The sequence below is a fragment of the Lolium rigidum genome, chromosome 2, assembly GCF_022539505.1.
Source record: "Lolium rigidum isolate FL_2022 chromosome 2, APGP_CSIRO_Lrig_0.1, whole genome shotgun sequence".
NCBI lineage: Eukaryota > Viridiplantae > Streptophyta > Magnoliopsida > Poales > Poaceae > Lolium > Lolium rigidum.
The window spans coordinates 250,787,872-250,802,627 of record NC_061509.1 but is presented as its reverse complement, the minus strand read 5'-3'; the positions used below and the strand labels follow the sequence as shown (position 1 = coordinate 250,802,627).

Genomic DNA, 14,756 nt, shown 5'->3' with positions numbered 1-14,756 from the left:
TCTAGTTCATCTCTCATACATTTGGCAATAGCTTTGGAATATACCTTGTGAAGAAAAACCGTGCACGAAGATAGAGGCCTAAACTGAGTTATGTGCTGGGGTTGTCGTACCTTAGGAGTTAGGAGAATTGTTGTATCATTAAGAGTTATTTATCTCACAATGATGCAGATTGTATTTTTAATGCCAATGCTATCTCTTTGATGATGTTCTCGGTATTGTTTTCTTCAATGAAGGAAAGAGTCACCGGGGGTGACAAAACCATTTGGCTCTATGTTTAGGAAAGGAATGTTGTCTGTGTGGGGGAATAAGTACATGTATCACGATTTGTTATTGATTTTTCTTTATGGATATATTTCAAAGGAATTTCTAATTTTGAATTTGAAACCTTTAGTTTTTTTGGTAATTAATACGACATATATTTATAGTAAATTGTACATGGTAGAGATGCACGGGTTGTCTCCAACAATTATAAAATAACATTAAAAAGATACTAGCAAATTTTCGAGGTCTTCAATTTATTTCTTATTCCAATAGACAATCTTGTACTTTCATGAAGCATTTAAAGATATATAACGAACCATAGACCTGTAAGTACCAATGAAGCTTTCCTCATAATTTTAATTTTAGCCGCAATGGTAAGATATACTAGAATGTCATATCTGCGACATGATCGAGACACTTCTCCGATCAATAATCAATAGCGGGACCTGGAGATCCATAATGGCTCTCACATATTCAACGATGACTTCGTGATTGAAACAACTATTAATATACGATACCGATTCCCTTTCTCGCGCGATATTTTACTTATCCGAAGTTTGATCGTCGGTATCTCTATACCTAGTTCAACCTCGTTACCGATAAGTACTCTTTACTCGTACCGTGATATGGCATCTTTTGTGAGCCAGTCACATGCTTGCAAACTAATTGGATGATATTCCACCGAGAGGGCTCATAGTATATCTATCCGTCATTTGGATGGACAAATCCCAGTATTGATCCACGCACTTCAACCTATACTTTCCGAACACTTAATGTCACATTTATAACTACCCATTCACGAAGTAGTGTTTGATATCATCAAAGCATCCATCCGGTGTAGGTGATTAACATGATCTCATGGTTAAAGGATTAGGTTACTATGTATCTTAAAGCTTGAAGCAAAACGAACTTAATGACTTGATCATATGCTACGCTTATTATGGGTGTATGTCCATCACATTATTAACCTAATGATATGATCTTGTTATTAACAACATCCAATGTTCATGATCATGAAACTATGATCATCTATTAATCAACAAGCTAGTTTAACAAGAGGCTTACTGGGGACTCTTTTATGTCTACAGAACACACAAGTATTAATGTGTTCGGTTAATACAATTATACCGTGGGATGCAAACATTTATCATAAACACAAACATATAATAATAATCATTTTTTTATTGCCTCTTGGACATATCTCAAACATATTCTGATCAAGTTAGTATAGGCTTGCCAAAAATGAGCAATTATTTCACCGCTCTATCATTTTACAAGGGTCGTTTTCTTCACAGACGAAATAGCGGAACATATCATTGTCTCTGAGGTAAAATGGGAACTATGCAGATGAACTTAACCCTCGGAGGAGGGACATTTCTTCCGTGGGAACGTCATTCAAAGAGACTAATTTATATTAAACTTTTTAACCCTTTTTCTAATTCGTATTTTCACTAAATGTTTTTTGACATTTTGTATTAATATATAATTCAGCAGACCGTCTTCACTAAGAAGGATATCACATGATTCAACCATGCATTTGTGCCCCTTAACACTAGTTAATGTGTCATGATTTAATCTGTAGTTCTAATGTTCGCGAAAAAAATCCTTTTGCTAGTGATAAAAGAACACATTTTGCCGCAAATATTGGTTCAGCCTTTAAACTTGAGTTTTGACATGTGACAGCGAATGAATAATGCTGTACTTTATATAGTTTCGCAAAACCATACTCGCCGTATACTTAACTATTGAAATACGCTGATTGGAAGGAATATCCTGATACATGTTCTTTTTGGTGCAAGAGGTAAACCTAATAGAGAGTTCTACCGAGAATGGGGTTGTGCTCACCACCCTCACTCCGCCCGTACGGTATTTGGTTAGAAAATCAAAAAATATAGTTTGACTGTGAGTCTGTGACTTTCAAAGGGTTTATTTTCGGTGCAATGTTCTCGTGGGCCACGCAGATTCCCACAGGCCGGCGACCGGCGCTCACCAAGATCTTGCCTCTGCCTCTTGCGGCTGAGGCCCATCCTGTCATACCCGGCTCGCGCCGTCGCGCAGCCCGCCCGCACCACGTCCCGTCAACGGCTGGCCGGTGGGTGAGCAGGCCGATCCGACCGTCCGTTCGTTTTGTCCATATCCGCCCAGATGCACCCACCTCGCGCGCCCCCATTGGGCGGGCCGTCCCATCGCCACCTATCGCCCTCGCGTCTAGGCCGACACGTTGCGCGCTGGCAAGCGCCCCCAGCCCCACCACGTTCCGATCACTGGTCAGCACCCAATCAAATTCCTTATCCCGCACCACTGCGCCCACCCCCAGATCCCACACACCCACTGACGCACCTACCCCACCCACGCACACGGTTCCCACCGCACGCCTCGTTGCCCCCAGCGCCGGCGCGGCAGCCGAGGGAGATCCTGCCGAGTACCGGTGGGGATGCGGCTGTGTGCGCAGCGCCGTGTGCGCGAGGCAAAAACTTTGTACTTTATTACCCGGCGCGCACTAATCGAGATTTGGGCTTTCGTTTCGTCGCTGTGGGGCGACGTTTTAAAACGCACATCCCGCACGGCTCCTGCAGGCCAACACCTGTCCCTCCTCCTCCTTCCCCCCAACCTCTCGCCGTCGTGGTCGCGTCGCCCCCCGCACCAGCGGCCAACGACCTTCTTCCACCTCTCCACCCCCTCACACCAATCGCTAGCTCTAACCAGTAGTTGGATTTGCTCTTGCTAAATTTGGCATCGCCAACCATACTTAATCCAGCCCGGCCGTCCTCCTGTCCTCCCCGCTTTAAACAGAGCTCGAGCTGCTCCCCATCGCCACTTCACGGGCGCAGCTGTTTGGCCAGAGCTCCTACACCTGTGACTGAGCCAGTGACGTGAGCTCTAGCTTCTGGGTCCCGGGGTTCGATCCGCTTGGATTTGGCGGGAGCACCGACCGGATCCGACTACTCCGAGCGATGGATTTTCCGGGAGGGAGCGGCAGGCCGCCGCCGCAACCGCAGCCGCTGCCGCCGATGACGCCGCTGCCGCTCACGCGCCAGGGCTCCTCGGTCTACTCCCTCACCTTCGACGAGTTCCAGAGCGCGCTCGGCGGGCCCGGCAAGGACTTCGGGTCCATGAACATGGACGAGCTGCTGCGCAGCATCTGGACCGCAGAGGAGTCGCACGCCATCACCGGCGCACCACCCAACCCCGCCGGCACCTCCCTCGCCGCCCCGCCGGACCAGCCCATCCAGCGCCAGGGCTCGCTCACGCTGCCCAGGACGCTCAGCCAGAAGACCGTCGACGAGGTATGGCGCGACATGATCTACTTCGGCGGAAACCCCTCCGCCTCCACCACCGCCGCGGCGCCGCCCTCGCCCGCCCAGCGGCAGCAGACGCTGGGCGAGGTCACGCTCGAGGAATTCCTGGTCCGCGCCGGGGTCGTCCGCGAGGACATGCCGCCTGGCCCCCCGCCCGTCTCCGCGCCACCACCACCACAACCCCCCGCCCGCCCCCAGCCGCAGATGCTGTTCCCACAAACCAACATGTTCGCGCCCATGGTGAACCCGCTGTCCCTGTCCATGGCCGGGCCCTTCGGCGTCAACGGCGGCGGCGGGGCCAACGTGGCGGTCTCGCCGAGGCCCGTCATGTCCAACGGCTACGGCGGCATGGACGGCCTCAACCTCTCCTCGCTCTCGCCCCCGCCCATGCCCTACGTCTTCAACGGCGGCCTCAGGGGCAGGAAGCCGCCCGCCATGGAGAAGGTCGTGGAGCGGCGCCAGCGCCGCATGATCAAGAACAGGGAGTCCGCAGCAAGGTCCAGGCAGAGGAAACAGGTGAACACTATTCCTCTTGCTGTTGCTATCGTGATAACTCCTACTATTATTGTCCATAACAAATTGATTTGCCATGTCTTTTGCTTCCTACCGGTGACACGTTGCGTGTTCCGAAATAGTTTTTGTTTCCTAGCGGTGACACGTGTTGCCTATTCAGATCTGTTTCTGATATGAACAATTATTTTTTACTAAAACTAGCACGACGGTGATGCCATGCGATCTGTTGAGATATCAGCCTCTTTTTTGTGCGAATTTCTTTTTTAAGCTACACCGATGCACAACATGCTAAATCACAAAGTCCACGCACAAGCCAGATCTTGTTTGCATAGCCGCAGTGCTCAAAAACACTAACAACTCTAGGTGAAAACTGTTTTCAACACGAATAATTTTATTCTTGCTGTCGAGGTTCCATAACTCATGGAAAATCGATATAGACTAAATATATGCCTTCTGATATGCAACAGAGTTATATGATGGAGTTGGAGACTGAGGTGGCAAAGCTTAAAGAGCGGAACGAGGAGCTGCAGAGAAAACAGGTGTGATGCTTGCGCATTCTAGCACTCCCTTATATTTGCGAGTAGCTGACTTCTGGTTGATCACCACGTGGTACACTTCTTCTCTGGGCACTTCCAAATCTCGGTTTATCAGAAAAAAAAATCTGGATGATCCCCACCTGGACATTTATAGTTGTAGTGATAGATCTTAGTCACTCTGCAGCGTTTGACTAAGTGAAGTCAAAGTCCTTGTAAGAGATAACAAACATAAAAATGTTTTCGACTGCAGTGTATTTCTTGTATAATATCGTCTCAACAGTCACATGTGAAGTCCCAAAACTGAAAATCATGGCTGTACATGTGGCAGCTTTCAAAATTTTCAAGTGCTGAGTATTTACTTATCTGCTTGGTACAAGATGATTTTTCATTTGTCTGACAAACGAAATCCTATATGGACACGTAGTTTATTTGATACCAAATATTCCATTACTAAACTAGTACTTATAAACTTTACGTGCACGTGTAACTATTTCCTCTTGTGTTCTCTTCATACATTCTCCAACCTGTCACTCTTCTGTTACCAAAGTAGTTCATAGAGGAAATGGAAGGAAAACCTTCACATGAATCAAACATGTTGTTCTTAGACCTACCTATGGCATTTCTACTATGATAAAGCTACTCAAACCATCTGATTTCAGCAAGGCATGTCTGCTTAACTAGTATGTTTTTACTTTTAATGTGCAGATGGAGATGCTAGAGAGGCAAAAGAATGAGGTAATTGCCTACCATTTTGAAGAAACTGCTTTCGCTCGACTAATACTAATTACCTGTTCAATAAAAACAGAACACACCAGTGCCATGGGCACTGTTTTGTTTAACTAGTATAAAGGCAAATATTTTTGACCTGTAATCATGGATACCCTTTCATGAAGTATTACAAATTTATAATCAACCTGTCAACGTCGTGAATATAGTTTTGCTCTATGATGCACAACGGGAAGCTTCGGCAATATTAGTATGAAAATACAAGTTCTCCAAACTTGTGGTATTGATACACCTGATTGAATGGGAAATAATAGTCTCATTGACAGCTACTGAAACAGAGTTATATCTGTAAACTATTATCTTGTACTTGACTTAACATGCCGTATTGATGAAGTTAAGCGTGGGAACTGGAGAATGATAAGGCAAAGATTGATGTGGATGTGATTGATAGTATTTCTCACAGCAGGGGTTAGGTGGTAACATTTGAGTGGCTTAAAATGATTACAAATGTTTGAATTGATCGGCCAACTGCAATGAATTTGGCTCTACGATTATCGTAGTACTTGGTTCATCTATTGACCCTGGTTCTATATTCTAAGGATACCTGTGTTTTTTATTCAGTGTTTTATTCTGACTCAACAACTATTTGATGACTTCTATATTACTAACTTAGCCTGATAAAACATTTGGCAGGGTCAACAAAAATTATACAAGTACTGTTTTCACACCAGAGATTAAATGTTTGCCTCTAACTATAGATGTTTCCATCCAATTGAAAAGAGTCACTAGGTTGTATTTCCCCCCAGTGTAGCCTCTATACTCAAGTGTGCATTATTAGCTGTTCCTGTCAGAAATGGTACTTCTTATCTGCCAACGATAACAATTCCAGTTATTTTCATCATGATAACCAATAGGACTTGTTAACAACTCTCTCGTTTTCTGGCTTCCATTCCCAGATTGTCCAAGTTTTCATCATGATAATTCTAGTTACCTGCAGATCTTTTGCTGAACTCTGCAAGAAGTTCACACATCATTATCCGCATCTAATCATGAGAAATTTCTAAGCCATTTTATTTAAGATCCGGACCTTCTGTTTTCACTTTTGTTTGGTCGATTATTGTGAACTCTTCTTCCGAGAAAGAGATTATGGCCTCACCTGTTTCTTTGGACCTTGAGTTCGTCGGGACCAATAATTTCTTTTGTGCATTTTGATCGACTGCACACTTGTACAAAGCCTTTAGACTCTTGTTCCAGGTTCCACTCTGCATAATTATGTTTAATTAACACACAAAGGGATGCAACTTCTGCTGTTTTTTGGTGTTAGATAATTATATTTTCTTTTGCTGAACCTAGTTTTTTTTAGTTTTAATGAACTTACTGCTCCTCCATTGTTCTGTTGGTATTGTTATATGACGTTCTGTTCTGATGCTGCCTTTTTGCCCTTAACCTTAAGGAGATACTTTTAGCCCTAACATAACTTTTGAATGGTTTTCGCAGGTATTCGAGAAAATTACCCGGCAAGTTGGACCTACATCAAAGAGGATTTGCCTGCGGAGGACACTGACGGGTCCTTGGTAAGCTGAAGAGTTGTAACTAGAAAACACTACTTTCAAGCTCGTGCGCAGTTTATACATAGTGCTAGGTGCATTCAGAGTCGCCAGGAGCTGCGCTTGTAGAGCAGCCACTGATCCGATGCTTCAGACTCCTAGGCTTGATAGACTGCCAGTGATATTCACAGATAGGTTTTTAGCTGTTTGTATGTAATTTGTTTAACCATGGTCCACTGTCCACACAGTGAGTTCATGTGTTGGATTGGCGTGTGTGATACTACATTAGTACAGTATTACATTTCTATTTACTTTCTGCTGAGAGCATTACAAAATATTAGATCAGATGAGTTTGTACTCAGAAACCATGACCCTTTATCTTGTGAAATCAAAAGCATTTGTGCTCTGAAGCAGCATCTGTAGATTTTCTTCTGTGTTCGCCTGCTGAGTCGTGCTACATGCTTGCAGAGTGGAGATGTCTGCGCCCTGATGTGCAGACAGACATTCTGGTGAGGTCTCGGTTTGGTAAGCACAAACTGCTATGTTTGTACCAACCTTAGATTTGAGTTCTGGGAAAACTATGGTCAGACTGCCGGCTGGGATGTACTGTACGCCATTGCTGCTGTAGGTTTGTGTCATCGCTGTCATGTTGATAGAATCTTGTAATCTTGTGTTGATAAACCATGGCACTGGCCATGTAGAACCACAACCATTCGTGCTGTAAAACATCTGTGTATTATCCTTGTGCTGCCGTGCCCATCTCCCGGCTGGCCGACACACAATTACTGAACCAACATATAGGAATAAGTAAGTTTATATTCACGGAAACTTCTGATCCTTCATCTAACGTTTTCATTTCTCGAGCCTCAGAGCATCTCCAGTCGCGTCCCCCTAACCGTCCCCCAAAGGGATTTGGGGCGCGCCGGACAAAAAAAGCGTTCCAGCCGCGTCCCCCAAAGCCCTTTTTTGTCCGGCGCGCCCGATACGGTGTCCGGCGCCCCGAGCCCGTCCCCGTCCCACGGGGACGCACCGGGGACGCCGGACACAACGAAAGCGAGGCCAACCGACGCGGGCCCGACCCGTCGGCCGGCACAGGGAAAATTCGTCTCACACTCCCGCCAAATCCCGCCGCTCCCGCCAAATCGCGCCTATACCGCCGCGCACGGGCCTCCCAAAACATATCCTGCCGCCGATTCATTTCTCCTATCCCGCCGATTTCTTTCTCCCTCCCGCCGTGCACCCGCCGCCGCCGCTACCCTCTCCCCATTCCATGGCGCCGCCGACAGCCCCCAAAAAGATGGCGAAGAAAGCGGCCAAGAAGCCGCCGGGCAATGCGACGATAGGGGCGAAAGCGCCGCTCGCGAAGCCGCGGAAGGCGCCGGCTGCGAAGAAGAAGCCCGAAGGCATGACCGAAGATGAATGGCAGCAAGATTGCTCCGCGCCGGAAGCCATCGACGGCGGAGCGGAAAGGACGCGAGGGCGGCGGAGCCGGAGAAGAAGGCTCCGGCGGCGCGCCAGCCACCGCCGCATAATCGCCGGGTGTATCGCCGCCACCAACGCGAGCCCATATAGTACGAACGTGCCGGTGTACGTTCCGGGAGTCTTCTCTCCGTCGCAAGCCGCCTTCTACAACGACGGCCCCTCCGCCACTCCCGGGTGCGTGACGCCTAACTTGTCGCCGCACTACCAGGATGCGCCGCCGCACGGCGGCTTCAACCCCAACAACCTCTACTCCCCGGCGTACGAGCAACGCGAGCCGGGACCCGGTCCGGACGGCGGCCCTTTTCACCGGCCGCGAGGGTCCGCTCGAATACGACGGCGCCGGTGCCGAGGAGGACGACGGGTGGAGGAGGAGGACGACGAGGAAGAGGACGGGGTGGAGGACGACGAGGAGGACGACGTTGAGGACGAAGAGGGCGGCGAGGAAGAGGGCGGCGAGGAAGAGGACGACGAGGGTGCCGGTGACGATGATCTCGTGGAGGTAGACGCGGACGGCGTGAGGACGAAGAAGAAGAAGAAGAAGGCGTCGGGCACACGAGGCCCGAAGTGGACGGTTCCGGGAAGATCTTTATCCGTGCGAGTCGTGGGCGACGGCGAGCCATGACTCCATCATCGGCGCCAACCAAAAAGGCGGGAAGTATTGGGCGAGGATCAAGGCCGAGTTCGATGAGCGCAAGCCGATCAACGCCGACTCACCGGAAAGTGCCAATGAAGAGGAGCCGAGAAGGCAATGTCGACGCGATGGGCCATCATCCGAGGCGTCGGTGAACTCCTTCCATGGGTACCATCACGACTTAGAGACCGGAGGCGACAGCGCGGCGCCGACGTCGGCCAACCGGGTACGACCGTTTCTTCCATAATCCGTAGCGCCCACATTGTGTTCGATGAAATGACTCTGCTTTCTTTGGTTAGTTTGATCGGGCTATGGAATTGTACGCCAAGTACTCGGATGGTCACAAGCCGTTCGCGCCGACGCATTGCTATGGCAAGCTCAAAGTGAATGAGAAATGGAAGTTGACGCGCTCGTCGTTGTCCAAGGGGAAGGACGCCATTGATCCGGACGCGTCGCCGGCAACGTCGGCAGGGCGTCCTATCGGCAACAAGGCTGCCAAGGCCGCCTTGGCCGACGCGCTGCGTCGTTCGAGAAGACGCAGCGTCGATCACGAAATGCCTCGCCGACGTCTCCTCGACCTTTATCTCCCGCGACAAGAAGGCCGACCAAAGGTGGGCCGAGCTGCTCAAGAGGCAAGAGGAGAAGTTGGAGCTCAAGAAACGCAGGGACGACATGTCCCTGCTGAGAACGTCGACGGAGGAATGTCTCCCCGGACGCGAGCGGCGCACAACTTCTTCAAAGGCCGGATCCTCGACGACATCGAAGCCAAAATGGCGGCGGCGGACGCGGCGGCCCCGGCAGCCGGCATCGGCATCGGCGGCGGCGCAGGCACGGCAGAAGAGCGAGGCCGACGCGTCTTCATCGCGCTACACTCGCGTCGGCCTCCGCGTCGGCGACGGAGCGGACGCACCATGCACAGAACAGGCGATCGCGACGAGGTCGTCGTGCTCGACGGCCTCGCGTCGACTCGGGACACGACGCCGTCGACCAACCCCTTCTTCTAATTTGCATGCACCACCGGTCCGTAATATGATCGCGCGCCCGCACTTTGATCGATCGCCGCTACTCCGATCGCGACGAACCGGCGGGAACGATCTCTTTTGAATGCATCTATTTGAATTTCTGATTGGGGGCGGCGTTTGGGGGACGCGGCTGGGGAGCGACGTCCCCAAACGCGGCACGAACAAAACACGTCCCCCAAACGCTCGATCCGGCGCGGTTTGGGGACGGTTTGGGGGACGCGACTGGAGATGCTCTCACCTGAGTGGAACCCATCGTCGGTGCTTGCCGGCACTTCGCCGGAACAACACCTGGTTTGGTATTCGTGGCTGGGACACCCTGGCGATCATCTGGCCACAAACCCGACACGCAGGCGCGCCGTTTTCGCCCTCGTGGCCATCCTATTCCCTGATCAGTCGATGAACTGATAACTCGCTGTCGAGACACGTGCTACAGTATCGCGGGGTGGCGGCATCCCATGTTCTTCCCCCATCAGATCGGACCAGCAGATGTGTTAGCTTGGAATTATCAGCCTATCACTCCCATCATCGATTGCGAGGCTGAACTGCCTGATGTGCACGGCTCGCTTGCAGAACGGCCCTACTGCTATAGCAAATGCCAGGTGCGAAACTGAAGTTTCACCGCAAGGTGTACTGGATGGGTTACGTTGCGGTTCAAACGGATGAAGTTACTACTATGTCCGATAGGTACTGGAAAAATCATGATTGCCGGTTACCGTGCTGCCGTGCCGTGTGCCTGCTTGCACGTACTACCAGCTGAAGCGAATATCCGTTGCAGTGTAAATGTACAGTGCCAACGGTTCGGCCAGGACTCAGGACGTGATTGCCATCATCGTACAAGATGGAACACGAACATGACCATCTCCGGCGGTCCGATCCATATGTCGGAGCCTAGGTTTCTTGGATCCACCTGCCAGCGCTCTCTGAGCATCAGTGCAGGCGGACGGGCGCCGCTACGGTCTTCTGCGCCTTGTTAATGGCCCTCGCTTGGAGTTCTACGCCTCGGTGTGGCGCATCCATTCCGGCCAGGCATTGATAGTGAGGCGCGCGCCCTTGCTTTTAAGCCGAGCGTCCGTGGCTATTTTCGCCCACGCCCACGCCATCCTCCCCTCCTCCACAGACCACCGAGCGCCACCATGGGCAAGTCCTGGCCTTTCCGCAAGACAGAGAACGACAAATGAGGCCGACTCGTCACATGGAGGCCGCAAGGAGAGGAACCACCGGTACGTTTCGGAGGATTACGCACGCGAGCTCTACCACGCTGGTTCCCTGTATCGTGGCTAGACTACAACCTCCATGGAGGATGGCTGATGAATTCGCGGCAGGGTGCCTGTGTCGTCCATGATGTGGGAGGGGAGAGAGCGGCAAGATGAGATCCAGCTGCCGTCGGTTCATCCTACCGCTCGATCCGTGGTAGGATTCGGCCATCACGCTGGATGTATAGCTACAAACAGACATGTTCTACAACCTCCGCGGAGGTTGGCTGCTAAATTCATGGCAGGTGCCCATGTTGCCCGTGCTGCGGGAGGATCGAGAGCTGCAGGATAAGATCCGCTGCCGCCCGTTCATCCTCCCACCCGATCTGTGATAGGATTCGGCCTTTCCTGATGGACAGCTACAACCGAGGAAGGTTAGGCGTGTGGGGTATTCGACCTGCGATGCCAAGCGTGATACCTAGGCGATGTGGCCTGCATCAACCGGCTGTTAGGTCATGGCCTCTTCGACAACGAAGACGCCGAGGAAAAGGACGAAGATAACAAGGGCAATGGTGGTGGACTGCCCCATCTACCCATCATCAACCCGGACCGAGATCCAGCCACCAGAGCTAACCGAGGAGGAGGCCACGTAGTTGGCCATGGCCTAGAGCGAGCTCGTTGAGCTCGCCAAGTGGCAGGGCCTTGGCACCTAGGTGCATGAGTCCATGCTGGCGCAAGGCAGGTTAGTGACAACAACTCCGGTCGCTCCTCAGGGAAGTCGACCAGGCGCCCATGGCTTGAATCCTAGCTATATTTTTTAATTTATATTTTCTGTTTTGTTCACTCCTATGCAAATTAAACTTTTTATCAATAAAATTTATCAAAAAGTAACATTTGCATCAACCCAAACGAAGCCGAAATGAATACGTCGCGTGTCCAAAATGGCCGGGGCTGTAGAGATGACCAAAATGGTGCCAATTTCAACATCTACCGTTGAAGTGCAAGAAGAATCTAGCAGTAGGTCGCATGGCGAAGAACTGGAAGGGGGTGGAAGGGCAGGTGAGCAACTAGGTAGAGACAGCTCGTCGTGCCAAAACGACAGAGAGGGACAGCCAACTAAACCAACTCTCCATCACATTTCCTCCCATACGGGTCCAGACGGACCACAGCCTGTCCCGTCACATCCGCGAGAGAAATATTCATTCTCTATACGGGTGCACAAATAATTCTGTTTGGCACTGTGGAAGGATATGCTGCGCCGCACCGGCGTGTCGTCATCCTTCTCTAAAAAATCCCGACGAAAACCCTGGGTGATAAACCATTGATGACGAATTACAGAAAGTATGTGTTGGTGTTGCTTGATGATCTGAATAGATCTGCTGATTGCTTGGTCAAATGAATTGGCGTGTGCTCCTGATTGCTGGTTGATCGGGTGATGAGCAGTGGGAAGATCGGGTGAGCTACCCGATGACAGCATCGTTTATCAGTTTTCTAGAGAGCAAAACAAGCAACAGCAACTCCATCCAGCCTACCAGCCAACAATTGATTATTTGGGAAATGCAAATTAATCTAGGTACTACCTCTTGATGATTGATACTATGATGCGCCATGCTGTACAGCCAGGATTAGGGGATCGAAGCCACTAACTAACTAACAGAACGATGCGAATTAGGGGGGGAAACTAACAGAAGCAATGCGGCTAGCGAATCAGGGGGAGAAGAAACAAACAGAGGAGCAGAGCAGCAGAAGTATGATGATTCAGTCGCGGTGAATTTATATGTGACAGGGCGAGGAAAGTCGATTAGCGTCTAGCTGGTTCAAGATGATAGCAGTAGTACGAGTGCGAATGCGGCACCAAACCCTAGATTCCTTGCGTTTCTTTCTCTTTGGTTCTTCTTCTCGAGGCAGGCAGGGAGGATTCTTTTCTTGTGAGTTTTATTCGTTTCTCCCTCCTCCGGACGCAAGATTGGAACCAGGTGCGGTGAGTGGTTCAGGAACGGTTGCGCAGGGACAGCGCCACCACCTGCGCCCACTGCTTCAGCCTCATCTTCACCGTCTCCGGCGGGTCGTCTGCAGGAACAGGCAGGCATAGACAGAGTCAGACCAAAACTCGAATCGCTAAGAACAGGGCGGACTAATAATAATCACAAATCGAAATTCTACCGCGGTTGGTTCAGGACTAATCACAAATCGAAGAACAGCACAAACAGAAAACAGAAAGTTCAGAACTCGTAATTGCTGACCGGAACTACAGATCGAACTGCTGCGGAGATGATAATGCAGATGCGGGTATCTGTATGTACCTGGGGAGAGTATGGAGAGGGGGCTCCCGATCGGCGACGGGTCGGAGGCCTCGGACGAGGCGCCGCAGGTGCACGGCGCCGCGCACTGCCCCTCCGTACCCGCACCGCCGCCGCCGCCCTTGACGGCGACGGCGTAGTAGAGGTCGAGCGCGGGCAGCGTCTCGACGAGCCTGGTCCTGCCCTCGCCGCACGCGGCGCACGCGGGCAGCTCGAACCCGAAGCCCAGATCGAGGCAGCCGCGCAGCTCGTCGAGGTCGTCGTCGGTGACGCTCTGCGCGCGGCTGAGCGAGGACGACGAGGGCGCGCGGCGCATGAGGCCGCGGCGGCGGCGCTCCCAGGCCTCGTCCCGCTCGATGTCGGGCGACCACGAGTTCTGCTTCTGCAGGCCCATCAGCCCCGCCGCGCCCCTCATCTTCCCACCGCCGCCGCCCAGCAGGTGGTGGTGGCGCTCGAACCCCTTCTCCATGGCGCCGCCGCCGGCCTCCTCCTCCCCGCGACGCGGCGACGGGGTTGGGACTGGTTGGGGGAGAAGGGGGAAGGCAGAGGCGGCCGCGACGGAATTTATCTTCGGTCCTCCGCCGCCGCCTTCCTTTTTCTATTTTGCTGGCGACTGACGTCTGCGGACGTAACGGCGATTATATAGCGGCCGCCCGCACGGATCGAACGAACGGTGGGATTTCGAACTGCTGGCGAGGCTAGGGTAGTTATTGTTGGGCTATTTATTCGGGTCACGGGGTAGCGATAGAACGGCCGGGAATTTAACTCGGTTCCTCGCGTCTAGCTTTTTGAAACAAATTCGAATTGGGTGTTTGAATTTGTAGTAATTGTGTTCACTGGGACATGCCTAATCAGCGTCTGCCTGGGTTTTAATTAGCCATTAAATTGTACCACTTGGCTGGCTGGCTACTGGATGGAAGAGAAATATCGAATGGCGTAGAATTGAAAAATCTGCAATGAAGGAGCCTAGGCTACGACGGCAGGAGAAGACTCGGTTTGGGGCAACTGATTTCATTGATAGGAATCGTTGCTATAAATAGCCTACAAACAGCACATGTCTTGCACAACAAGAATAGCAAGATCAGGCCGTGATTCGGTTAGAGATATTGACAATATCTAAACAATAACTAGGCTATCTCGTTAACACCCCGCCGCAGTCGATACGTTGGCGCTTGGCAAAACGCAGAGACCGGACCGGAATGACTGAAAAGACGCCGTAGGTAGTCCTTTGGTCATGATATCAACC

General features: G+C 51.1%; 2 protein-coding genes across 3 annotated transcripts; one reads left to right on the top strand and one right to left on the bottom strand.

Moving 5' to 3' along the window:
* Positions 1–3,215: 3,215 nt before the first annotated feature.
* On the top strand, positions 3,216–7,678 carry LOC124693261 (bZIP transcription factor 23-like). 2 transcript variants are annotated; one of them, XM_047226737.1, is made up of 5 exons: positions 3,216–4,076; positions 4,541–4,612; positions 5,315–5,344; positions 6,833–6,909; positions 7,351–7,678. In XM_047226737.1, coding segments are annotated over exons 1-5 (1,041 nt in total). In that variant the 3' UTR covers positions 7,352–7,678. The 2 variants fall into 2 exon arrangements, with proteins under 2 accessions (XP_047082693.1, XP_047082692.1); XM_047226736.1 differs by lacking the exon at positions 7,351–7,678 and having other exon boundaries at positions 6,833–7,076.
* A 5,444-nt stretch (positions 7,679–13,122) lies between these two features.
* LOC124688528 lies at positions 13,123–14,140 on the bottom strand. The gene is made up of 2 exons (XM_047222197.1): positions 13,514–14,140; positions 13,123–13,280 (listed from the first exon to the last, which is right to left on the bottom strand). Exons 1-2 carry the CDS (start codon positions 13,977–13,979, stop codon positions 13,201–13,203), a joined length of 546 nt encoding a protein of 181 aa, XP_047078153.1. The 5' UTR covers positions 13,980–14,140; the 3' UTR covers positions 13,123–13,200.
* Between the last annotated feature and the right edge of the window lie 616 nt (positions 14,141–14,756).

Excerpts from the sequence above, each read along its gene's own strand:
- LOC124693261 (XM_047226736.1), top strand. The coding sequence starts at position 3,216 with ATGGATTTTCCGGGAGGGAGCGGCAGGCCGCCGCCGCAACCGCAGCCG. Across the intron at positions 4,077-4,540 it reads GGTCCAGGCAGAGGAAACAG|AGTTATATGATGGAGTTGGA; the intron begins GTGAACACTATT and ends GATATGCAACAG. Across the intron at positions 4,613-5,314 it reads AGGAGCTGCAGAGAAAACAG|ATGGAGATGCTAGAGAGGCA; the intron begins GTGTGATGCTTG and ends TTTAATGTGCAG.
- LOC124688528 (XM_047222197.1), bottom strand. The coding sequence starts at position 13,979 with ATGGAGAAGGGGTTCGAGCGCCACCACCACCTGCTGGGCGGCGGCGGT. Across the intron at positions 13,281-13,513 it reads CCTCTCCATACTCTCCCCAG|ACGACCCGCCGGAGACGGTG; the intron begins GTACATACAGAT and ends CTGTTCCTGCAG.